We start from the raw sequence: 12,600 nt of genomic DNA, 5'->3' as shown, positions 1-12,600 counted from the left end.
CTTGGCCTGCTGTGTTGATCCAGTTCTACACTTTATTATCTTGAATTCTCCAGCATCTGCAGTTCCCATTATCTCCGAGATAATCCAAAGTTAGGTTTGACCTCATACAGCTTCTCATTAATTTCTGCCACAAATCTCATCATAACCCACACTGCGCAGCACCATGTAAGATTCTGCCCAAAGAACATGAATTCAGGACATCACAGGATTAACAGGTTGGGGCAAAACCCCAACTGAGAAAAGTAGCGATCAGCATACATGAAAAATAGATTGTATTAGTTAAATATGAATGCATAATTAATTTTGTAACTGGTAAGAATTAAATATTTCTGAACATTTTAATCATCAGGTTTAGGCATGCAATTAGTTTGTACTTTCAATGCCAGTAAACTAGAAGTTAAATTTACTGGTGAATTATAAATAGACTGTTCTAGAAAACAGACACTTAACTAGTTGCTTACCACTTCACCTGACTCCAGATCAAACAGATAGCTTAAATAACTGCCTATCATTTTGGTCATTCGTTGCCTTAATTCGTCAGCAATAAACATATCCCTAAATACAAAAGGAGTAAAATGTTATAAGTACAATCAACAAATAACAATCTATGTAAAAGCCAAGATAATAAAATGTGAGGCTGGATGAACACAGCAGGCCAAGCAGCATCTCAGGAGCACAAAAGCTTCCAAGATAATAAAATGTGAGGCTGGATGAACACAGCAGGCCAAGCAGCATCTCAGGAGCACAAAAGCTTTTGTGCTCCTGAGATGCTGCTTGGCCTGCTGTGTTCATCCAGCCTCACATTTTATTATCTTGGAATTCTCCAGCATCTGCAGTTCCCATTATCTATGTAAAAGCCATGCATGTCATAAGCTGCAGACCTGGATGTAAAAATTGACCAATGTTTAGACGTGAAGAATTAATACTATTCACATTTGTGTTCTTTTACTGGTTTTCACTATTATACATCCCCGGCTAATGAGGATAAGCCAAGTTGGGGAACATCCTTCTCCATGATCCACAACTGCAAAATTACCCAGTTGTATTTGACAGTGGTGTAATAGGCTGGGTCAAGAATAGCACATTCAATGAGTAAGCAAATGCAAAGCACTAGAAAGGTAGGGTACTTTGATTCCTTATTCCACTGAGGTACTGATGTTCATTTTCACTGCCATGTAAAAGCATCAAATAAACCACATTACATTTTGTTCAAATTCACTCTGCAGATACTGTGGATATACTGTATTTGATTTTACAAACTACCCTACTTCCTATATGGGAATCAAATGCAACTCCTATTATCAAGGGAAGGAGGAAAAGAAAACAGGGAGCTACAGGTCAGTGAGCTTGACATCAATCAGGAAAATGCCAGAAACTATTATTAAGGAATCTTCAAAATGCACTGAGAAAATCAAAGCATACTGAGACAAAATCAAGATAGCAAGGTGTAGTGCTGGATGAACACAGCAGGCCAAGCAGCATCATAGGAGCAGGAAGGCTGACGTTTCGGGCCTAGACCCTTCATCAGAAAATTTCAGCCTTCCTGCTTCTATGATGCTGCTTGGCCTGCTGTGTTCATCCAGCTCTACACCTTGTTATCTTGGATTCTCCAGTATCTGCAGTTCCTATTATCTCTTCAGACAAAATCAACATGGCTTTATAAAAGATACATCGTATTCACTAAATTTAGTAGTGTTTTTCAGGGTGTAATTAGTATAGTAGATAAAAGGGAACTAATAGACCTTGTATACTTCAATTTCCAAAAGGCTAATGGAATTGGGATTAATGTATTAGTTTGGATGAAAGATCAGTAGATGGAAACGAAACAGAGAGTAGGTATACAAGAGTATTTTCCAAATTGATAGGCTATAACTCATAACAGTGCGCAAGAATTGGTTCTGGGAGCAAAGCTGTTTGCACAGCTAATTATTATAAATGTTAGTAATGCTTCAGACCAGCAGTTGTTGCTGCATGGATCTCACTTATCTTATGTGTCCTCAAATTGCAACAAGACTTTGTAAAAGTGAACTTAACAGACTCACCAGCTCAAATCCAGACCCCTTGCATTTGACCTGCCAACAAAGTATGCAATATATAAATTAAACAACTTGATTTAATTATTCAAGATAAATATCAATATCTAAAAACAAAGCCAATGGGGAGCATTACTTCTTGAATCTGTGATACGTATACATTAATTCACACGCTAAAGTTTCCAAACAAAAGTAATTCTAGCAAAATGATGGAAAAGAAATTGACAATTTTTAAGGACCCATTTTTTAGCAATATACGTAAAAATACATGTTGAGTATAATTCTCAATTATTTTAGAGAATACACCAATATCAAAGACTTCCTAGAATGTTGGTAACAAGTTGAATATATGTTAACGGAAATTAGTTATTCTCCAATTCAGTTGTCCTCAACTAATGCCAGGCGTGATAAAATGGTCTTGAGCTTTGAAGCAAACTGTAATTACGATATGAATGTGATTTTATACTCACAAAAGCAATTGATAGTTTTTCATTTTGCTTTGTAGTTCTTTAATTTTCTCTTCCAAGTATTTTAATGAATCATCAGGACATTGAACAAATAATCCAATAAGCAATGCCTATAAAAAGATAAAGAAAAAATAATAAATTACCAAGAGTAACACAGATTTTCTGTCATTTTGGTGATTAATTTGCTTATTGCGTTTCAATCATGCAGTGAGCATATTTTCTTTTAAAAGAAGCTCAGATGGTTTGTAACAAAAACAACAATTGCTGAAAAACTCAGCAAGTCCGGCAGCATCTGTGAAGAAAAAGCAGAGGTAACATTTCAGGTCCAGTGACCCTTCAGAACTGATTATAGCTAGGAAAAGCTTGAAATGTTGTTAAAGATGGAGTGGGGGAGGGGTAGGAGTAAATGATAGTGGAAATGGAGCCCAGAGAAAGAGAGAATGACAGTTGAGCAGACAAACGAATGGGTAAAAGTCAAGGCCAGAAGAAGATGACACTCCACTCACACTATTTGTATGATTTTTTGATCTCTTACCCACTGATCTCTCTGTCTATAAATTCTGTGGCTGTCTGCTTCTCTTTCACTTCACCTGACAAAGGGCAATGCTCCGAAAGCTTGTGATTTCAAATAAACATGTTGGTCTATAACCCAGTGTCATATGTCTTCTGACCTTATCCACCCCAATCCAAAACTGGCCCCTCTAATTCATGGTTATAGGTCAGCCTGGGAGAATGAACAACTGACAATGAGGACCATTATGGCTGGCAATTGTTGCGGCAGAACATGATGATAAGGCCTGCTGTATGGGTGTTGGGCTAAGGACATGGGAGAAAAATGCTCAAGCCTTAAATTTGTTGAATTCAGTATTCACTCCAGATGGCTGCAGGGTCCCCAAGTGGAAAATGAGGCGCTGTTCTCCCAGCTTGTGTTGAGCTTCGCTGTCAGCTGGGGAGCATGGTAGTATGTTGAAGTGGCAGACAACCAGGACTATGGGGTCATTTTGGCTGACAGAAAATAGGTATTCTGCAAATCATTTGTCCAGACTGCACTATGTCTCCCCAATGTAGACGAGACCCCATTGTAAGCAGTGTATACAGTAGATAGATTGAATGAAGTGCAGGTAAATTGTTTCTTCACATAAAAGATGTGTCTGGCATCTTGAATAGTGAGAAGGAAATAAATTAGCGGACCTTCTGTGATTGCAAGGGAAGGTGCTGTGGGGTATGGGGAAATGTTGGGACTGGAGGAAGAGTGAACCAAAATGTCCCAGAGGGAATGGCCCCGGTGGAAGGTTGACAAGGGAGGTGAGAGGATAATGTGTCTGGTGGTGGCATCCTGTTAGAGGTGGCGGAAATGGCTGCTAACAATATATATATATAGTTCCAGCATCCTCAGTTCCTTATTTTTGTTCAGATGTTTTGTAAATCATCTAAAGAAATTTGCAGAAATCCAAGCATGTAAGCGACTTTACAAAGTTGCTATCCAATATCTAACATTGGTGGTCATTTTCGGTCATGCAGCCTGCTTTTGAATAGATTCATTATTTTTTAATTGATGTAGTGTTAGGAAGGAGAGGTTGAACCCCTCTGATGATTAAAATGGAAATACAAGCCCACAATCTGTTCCAGCAGGAATAAAGGTCCCTTCCAGTAATTAAACCTAAAACACCCAGAGAAGCTTGCCTCACCTTGCCTCATCTGTTACGGAGAAGGGGAGGGTAAATGAAAGAAAATCCCTGATATTCACTTCATAAGTAACAAGTAAAAATTTATTTATTTAACCCTAACAGTGAACAAATTAACAGAACTGCTCACAAGCCAAACAAATCATCCCTAACTCTGAACTATTCGCTAACTGAATAAAATTCTACTGGTATGCTATTCCAATAAATACAATTCACACTTATATATCCCAAGTAGGAAGAAAAAAAACTTTATCTCTCAATAACCACACAGAATGTGTCTTCCAGAATACTCTGATTTCTCCACTGTCTCTCCAGTGATAAACGCTTTTCTTCTGCTGTTCTCAAGTTATTAACACATTACTTCCACAGATCCTGCTGTCAGGGATGCTTTCTCTGTGAAGACTCTTAGCTAAAAATGCCATAGTGCCTTTTATGGATAAGATAGTGCTTTCTTAGAGAGTTTAGCTATTTCTTGTGTGAGCTAGGCGTTTATTTCTCAGATGGCAGTTTTCAAAAGCCCTCTCCTTATTTACCTTGGATGACATAATTTTTTTTAATAATTGCATCGGTCCGAGTCTGTCAAAACTATCAGTTTTAAGTCAACTGGCTTTCAATCGCTAAATGCTCGGTAAAAATTAATTGGCTGATTCCAGCTCGTTGTCAAAACACCAAAACATGCCTAAGGCTTCTAATCACACAGCCAATTGATACATATTTCCATTTCAGAACTGGCTGTACAACTTCAGCTATAAACAGAGACTTTTTTTTCTGTATTAATCTCCAAGCTTAGAAAAGAAAGCATTTTGTCTCTTAAAGGAACCACACACTGTTCTCCCTTAACATTTTTTTCAAACAAATTCTAGATTCCTGCCTTCCAATTCATGATTACTCTACACAACTTTGCAACAATAGAAACATTCTGATTAAATAGATGAGGGAATGCTGAAAATACACAGCATCTGAAAGAAAGTGGGTAGAGCTCAGCTGCACCTTCAATAGTGAAGTGAACTTAAACTGAGATATCTTGATAACAAAAGTGTGGAGCTGGATGAACACAGCAGGCCAAGCAGCTTGGCCTGCTGTGTTCATCCAGCTCCACACTTTTGTTATCTTGGATTCTCCAGCATCTGCAGTTCCAATTATCACTGAGATATCTTGATGTCGGCCAGGGGCTGCAGAAAAAGACAGAGAGAGGGTTACAAACTGCCAACATGCTGCAGAGAAATACTGAATGCAAAATCGCTGACACATAGAAGAAGCAGTTTGTGAAATAAAACATAACCTGAGTCCAGGTACAGGTCTGAGCCAATTGAAACCGGTTTTTACGAACTATTTGGACAACGAATAATGAGGTGAGACTACAGGTAAAGGCATGCGACAAGTGAATGAGCCTGAGCCAACAGAGAAGAGGCAGCACAGCTTGAAAGAGATAAAGAAAGGTGCAAGAAGAAGACTCCTGGGCATGAAGCTAGCAAAATCTCTGGAGATTAACCTTTGCAGAAGTGAACACAACATTAAGAACATGGTGATGACATCTAGAGAAAGAACGAGAACAGAACGCCTGGCCAGTGTCAATCCTTGTCAGCATCATAGATCATAGAATCCCCACAGTGTGGAAATAGGGCCTTTGGCCCAGCAAGTCCACACTGACCCTCAAAGCATCCCTGCACACCCATCCCCCTGTAACTCACCTAATCTACACATCCCTGTATACCATAGGCAATTTAGCATGGCCAATCCACCTAACTTGCACATCTTTGGACTGCGGGAGAAAACTGGAGCACCAAGAGGAAACCCACACAGACATGGGGAGAATGTGCAAACTCCACAGTCACCAGAGGGTGGAATTGAACTCAGGTTCCTGGCACTGTGAGGCAGCAGTGCTAACTGCTGAGCCACCATGCCACAGCTATCCTGCCCAAGTATTAGCCTTTATGTTCTGTGATTTCTCAGGGAATGTCAAAGGAACCCAGTCGGCGTACAACTAGCTTCTAGCTTTTGGTTAGTGCCAACAAACATGCAACTACATGTGTATTGTCGAACAGCATTAATAAAATGATTTCTGAGTTATGTGAGAATTGACTCTTCTCCCCCTAGTCATGATCGCCAGGCTCCAACATTGTGCTGAAGTTTTTCAAACATTTTTGTCATACAGAAAAGCATTTTCATTACAATAAGACAATGTATGATGTTAGAATCTTTTCTTAAAAATTGCAAATCAAGTTTTATTACAAATCAAAGATAATGGGAACTGCAGATGCTGGAGAATTCCAAGGTAATAAAATGTGAGGCTGGATGAACACAGCAGGCCAAGCAGCATCTCAGGAGCACAAAAGCTGACGTTTCGGGCCTAGACCCTTCATCAGAGATGGTCTGATGAAGACCCTCTGATGAAGGGTCTAGGCTCAAAACGTCAGCTTTTGTGCTCCTGAGATGCTGCTTGGCCTGCTGTGTTCATCCAGCCTCACATTTTATTATCTTATTACATCTTATCAAGTTCCCTTGAAAAACTTGCCTGTAATTAAATTTCAGAAAATACAAACCCAATCCCAGAAGCAAATGAAATTCTGTCACAAAGTAATTCTAAACAGCTAGCAGTTACACAGATAATTGTGACTTCATAATTCTGAAAAGATATTCATTTGTGCTGGCTGTAGCTGCCTTATGGAAATATTCTGGCGACTATCGTGATAACATGCTCTTTCATCATTTACTTTAATTTTAACTGCTACTCACTACAAACTTAAACCAAAGAAATCAACTTAATTTAAAGAGCGAAGTTTCAAATTCCAACCCAAAGACACAAACACCAAATCTAGACAGTATTAATTCCAATGTATTACTAACAGCACTCTGAAGGTCTTGTCTTTTATGCAGCATGTAAAGTGGAGATCTTATCTGTCTTCTCTGGTGAATGTGAAAGATCCGATACTAAGTACAGGGAGGAGTGTGCAGCCGAGGTGTGACAGTACTGGATATGTGAGAGCAACATACCTGCTCCATTGCGAGCAAGGACTTGGACTACAGGTGTTGCTACATTTCATGTTCTCTGAATCTATGCTGCAGAAATCATCCGATCCAGCTTCTATCTTATGTGGATACCAATGGTGGATTGTTTCTGAAGGGATACCATATGCAAAATTCTGGATAGAAATGGGAAAAATGTACCCAAAATCACTCTACCTGTCTTGTGTGTGGCTACATGAAGCTGTGCGCACAAACAACAAGTGTCATTACATGCTAAGATTCTACCTGTCCCTGGCATTGCAAAACATGGGTTCTGGCTACGTTGTGACATAAAGCTCCAAATTGTCAAACCATAGAATATAACCTGTCCCTCATGGAAAAATTATACGGAAAAGCATGTTGACCATCAAGCAATGGTCAGCATGTAACATACTAATGACCATATGAGAAAAGGAGATAGTTGATCCTGTCAGATGGTTTCTGAGCAGAAATGTCAAAGTTATTTAGTAAGATGGGCACTGCCTATCAGATTGTTCATTCATGCATGATTGAAGTCTCTGCATTCCACGCAATCCTTCAAATGGTTGTGGTGACTAAGAGAGCATTGCAAATCTCCTTTTGGAATGTGCCCTTGCAAGGAAGATCTGGGGATAGATAGTGATTTTGTTAATGTAAATCCTGTGCAGATCTATAGTGCAGAATTTTATGTTCCACGGGTTGTTCTCAGGAGGCACATACTGAGGCAAAGATCATGATGAAAAGCACTTTCTCGTTCTGTCCAAATCCTGGTAGCATTCCAATGCAAAAAGTTATCCTCAACAGAATGTTCCATATGGACAAGTTCCAAGGTCCAGGGTTATACGTTAAAAATTGCATTAAGCTTGTAGTGCTTCAAAACCTTTCGCCTGCAGTGAAACAGGGAGCTGGTGACTTACAGGACTTCTTGGGCCGTATGCTTGCCACTGAATGCATAGAGCAAATGTCACGCGCATTGGGTTGAGACATCTAAGAATGAAACATGTTCAATGGGGGGAAAATTATAGTATACAGCATTTTCATCAGTATCCAATTCGAAATATTTTGGAATGAACCTTTGAATATTTTACGAAATTATTAGTGCAACATTAAATCTTTTTTTTCGTGATGAAGAGCTCCAAATTTTCTCCAGTGTTCTGGCGATTACTCAACCTTCAGCAATTAAATACTGAGAAAAAGAATTGGTTGTTCGGTTACACTGCGCTGTTTGTGGAATCTTACTGTGCGCCAATCGTCTGCCTTTTCCGGCCATTACAATAGTAACTATATTTCAAAAGCATTTCAACGAGTCGACCGAGAGTCGTTGGAGGCACAATACAAATGCGTGTCTTTTATTAATGTCTGAATATGTCGAATAACTATAATTAAACCTGCTAATGTGATATAAACGTGTAAGTGCTAATTAGTTGTCAGATGGCGGCAGTATAATTTAAACTTTTACGTAGGTGCTTACTTTACACTGGTTACAGTGATTTCGTTCAGTTTGCTGTGACTTTTTCCCGCATTATTTCTATCCGGCTGAACGCTGGACAAACAATATTTCCAACACACGTACCAAATGCAAAGCGGATTTTTTAAAAAAGAAAAGGCAATGAATTACCTCATAAATCTGGGGGAGTGAATGTGATTTGATGTAGTCTTTCAACACGGGATCTGCGAACTTTAAGAACACCATAGCAGCAGCTCGAGCGCAGCTTCACTGTCAGGCGAAAGCGCTCGTGAACACCGCCTGTTTACTGTCACCATAGTAACAAGCTTTGAAAAGGAAAGACCAACCGCCACCGCAACGGCTCCACAGCCAGAATTCCGTATTTAGAGATTTCCAATCTTGGTGACGGGCTCTTTTACCTTTTTAAAATTCACAATCCCTTTCAAACGCACCTACTCAACATGTATCACCCCCCCCCCCCAGGGAAAATCCACAGTTTATTCGAGATAATAAAGTGTGGAGCTGGATGAACACAGCAGGCCAAGCAGCATCTTACGAGCACAAAAGCTGACGTTTCAGGCCTAAACCCTTCATCAGAGATCAGTTTGAGAAGACTCCGACATAGTTCAAATGCACGACGTCTGTGCTATACTTCCTCGCTCAACGTTAGACGCTACGGAGGCAGATCTATAACTTGCAAATCAGTCGATTGGGATAAGTAAAATTTGAAACAAAATCCATTACTGTCCGAAATAAACTCTCATCGGCGTCTGGAGAAAATAAATTAGTCCACTTATCAGAGCCGATTTGATATATTGTAAATTCAACTTGGTTAGCACGTCTAACAATTGGCCTTAACCACAATGAAACATTTCTGACAAAAATCACGAATTAGGCAAGTGACTCCCTTTGCAGCTTACTTTACAATGCACTGTAGATGCGTAACATAGTAGCCCACCGCATGAAAAATGTCCAAATTTCCTTATTTATTAAAATTATAGTTCAACAATGACATTATATGGTAACTTTTACAACAATCCAAGTACTGGCTAACACTGCGGAAACTAACTTTATATTCCAGATTTTTTAAAAAACAGTCACAATGATGGTGATCATGAAATTATCATTGTTGTAAAAACCTATTTGATTCATTCATGTACTTTAGGGAAAGAAATCCACCATTCTTGGCTGATCAGGCCTGCATAGGACTTCAGACCCATAAAAATGGGTTATTCTCACTTGCCCACTGAAGTGACTTGCAAGCCACACAGTTTTTACTGTATTTACAGATGGGCAACAAACATCTATGAGAGAATAAGAAAAAAAGGCAATTAATGCTGTGCTTTCTATCTGTATTCATTTTTTGTACTAAATCAGCAATCTATGACTGGTAACATTTATAGAACAGACATTCCAAAAGTTGGCAAGAGGTGGCAAAATTCAATTCCACCAACACTTAGAGAAAGGTTTGTTGCAAGGTTTTCAATCAACATGTAGGAGCTCAAGGTTACAATTATTTTAAGAAGGAGACAGATAAGAAAAGAAGCATGCAATGTGTTAAGCAGTGCGGTAAAAGGCAGCTGAACTACCCAGGCTTTGTACAGTAAGGGCTCAGGGAATTCCCAGAGGAGTCGAATAGTTTTGTGTGGTGAAGGCTCCCAGACGTTTTGGGAGCAGAGCGGGCTCAGAAGAATCCACTTGCTATGAGACTGCTGAGCCAATAACTGTTGTCAAGGGAGGTAACTGGGCAACGCCCACCCGAGGGAAAAGACCTTTGTTATTCGCCTTATCTATGCCCATCATGATTTTATAAATCTCAATGATATCACACCACAACCTCCTACACTACAACAAAATCTTTATACTCTTCAAGAGATTCATTTGATCCCAGTTCTGTATATCTAATATATGATTTTTTAAAATTCTTGACCAGAAGCTCAATATCTTTATTCATCCATTGTTTCCTAATCTTACCAGTCTTGCCTTTCACTCTAACAGGTACATAATACCTCTGAACTCTTGTTATCACACTTTTGAATGCCTCCGGCTTGTCAGTCCTCCCTTTGCCTATCCCAATCAACTTTTGAAAGTTCTTGTTACATACCCTTACTCCAATTATTAACTTTAACTTCTATGGAAGACTTATCCTTAACTATTTTAAAACTAATAGTGTTATGATCATTGGTCCCAAAGTGTTCCCCTACTAACAATTCAGTCACTTAACCTGCCTTATTTCCCAAGAGAAGGTCAAGGCTTTTTTATTCATTCATGGGAAGGGTGTGTCGCTGGCCGGCCACCATTTATTGCCTGTTCCTAGTTGCCCTTGAGAAGCTATTGGTAAGCTGTCTTCTTGAACTGCCGCAGGCCTGCTGTTGTGGGTTGACACACAATGCCATTAGAGAGGGAATTTCAGGAATTTGACCCAGCAACAGTGAAGGAATGGCAATATATTTTCAAGTCAGGATGCTGAGTGGCTTGGAGGCGAACTTGAAGGTGGTGGTGTTCCCATGTATCGGCTTGACTTTTAGATGGAAGTGGACATAGGTTTAGAAGGTGCCATCTGAGGATCTTTGCTGGGTTTCTCCTTCTCTAGTAGGAATATTAAATATTGATAAAGAAAATTTTCTTGAACAAATTTAACAAATGCTTCACCATCCAAACCTTTAACATTATGGCATTCCATGTCAATGTTATGGAAAAATAAATCCCCTATGATTACAGCCTTATTATTCTTACATATATTTGAGATCTTGCTACATATTTGCTTCTCAATTTCTCTGTGACTGTTGAGGAGATTATGGTACAATCTCATCAAGGTGATCATCTCTTTCTTAATCCTAGTTCAACCCATATGTTTTCACTAAATGACCCCTCAAAAATATCTTCTCTAATTACAGTCGAAAGATTTCTCTCCACCAAAAATGTGATTTTCCCTCCTGTCTTGCCTCTCTTTCTATCCTTCCTATAATATCTAAAACGTGGAACATTGAGCTGCCAGTCCTGTCCTTCCCTCCGCTAAGTTTCTGTAATAGCTATGATGCCTTCATTAGCCTCACCTGTAAAACATGTTGCATCAAAATAAATGCAGGTTAATTCTTCAGAGTTACTTTGCTCTCTGACATGCTCTTGTCTAATTAGCTTAGAGCTTGGGGAGAAAATAAAAAAACCTTGGGCAGTTTGAGTTTGTTGAAGTTCCTTTGGTAAGGAGCTGGAATTATGCTTTTGAATGAGTAGTGGAAGGCAGTTTCATGGTTGGAAGGTGAGGAAAGTGGGATGCAAATGCAGGAAAGGATGATGATTGACCAGAACAGGAGCAATTGTTGAGGCAGTCTATGTCTGAATGATTCTTGAGAGGGAATTCCAGGGCCAGATCAGCAAGAATCCATAATTGTAACCCCTTATGACGTATAATGAGATTTGGAAACCCAGTGTGTAATTAACATCTGTAAGGAATTGTTGAGAAATCCATGGTATCTGTCTGGATTGCATTTGCTACTTGATGTTCGTTGAGGATATGCGATCAAAATAGCTTACCCCTATTTATCACATGTTAATTTTGGGTGTTAGAAATAAGCCGAACATATTGTAGATTGTATCACTATTCTAACATTGTATAGTAAAGTTTATGGTCGTTATTGTGGAGTCTTGTGGCCTTTTTCTCAGAATGAGTCCCCTGGATGTCACATATTGTCCATGTTGAAAATATAAGTTACAGGTCCTTAGCCAGATCATGACATAAACTTGACAGTCTGGAACTGGATCATAGCAGTATCATTAAGTAGCGTGCAGCATATTTCAAACTAAATGAGCAAATAAAATAATAACCACAAGTGGAATCATTGTCATACCAACATATAGAAGGTCCAACAATGGACGGTGCTGTGTTGGACATAGTTCTGGGAATCGCAGCCGGACAGGTGTTTGAGGTAGCAGTGTGGGGAGGGGAGGTATTCAAAAAGGATTTGGGGTGAGTATAGGCTCAA

The 12,600-nt window shown here is 39.3% G+C and overlaps 1 protein-coding gene across 1 annotated transcript in view; it reads right to left on the bottom strand.

Moving 5' to 3' along the window:
- Positions 1 to 8,884, bottom strand: part of fbxl13 (F-box and leucine-rich repeat protein 13) — a 258,479-nt gene extending 249,595 nt beyond the window's left edge. The window contains exons 1-4 of the mRNA XM_048553829.2: positions 8,789 to 8,884; positions 2,504 to 2,610; positions 2,043 to 2,072; positions 462 to 555 (exon numbers count right to left, since the gene is read on the bottom strand). Of these exons, the coding sequence (XP_048409786.1) occupies positions 462 to 555; positions 2,043 to 2,072; positions 2,504 to 2,610; positions 8,789 to 8,863 (306 nt within the window). The 5' untranslated portion in view covers positions 8,864 to 8,884. The remainder of the gene's footprint in view (positions 1 to 461; positions 556 to 2,042; positions 2,073 to 2,503; positions 2,611 to 8,788) is intronic.
- Between the last annotated feature and the right edge of the window lie 3,716 nt (positions 8,885 to 12,600).

The sequence above is a fragment of the Stegostoma tigrinum genome, chromosome 25 (genome assembly GCF_030684315.1).
Source record: "Stegostoma tigrinum isolate sSteTig4 chromosome 25, sSteTig4.hap1, whole genome shotgun sequence".
Taxonomy (NCBI): domain Eukaryota; kingdom Metazoa; phylum Chordata; class Chondrichthyes; order Orectolobiformes; family Stegostomatidae; genus Stegostoma; species Stegostoma tigrinum.
Note: the sequence above shows the minus strand (reverse complement) of the source record. Positions and strands in the feature narration are given on the sequence as shown.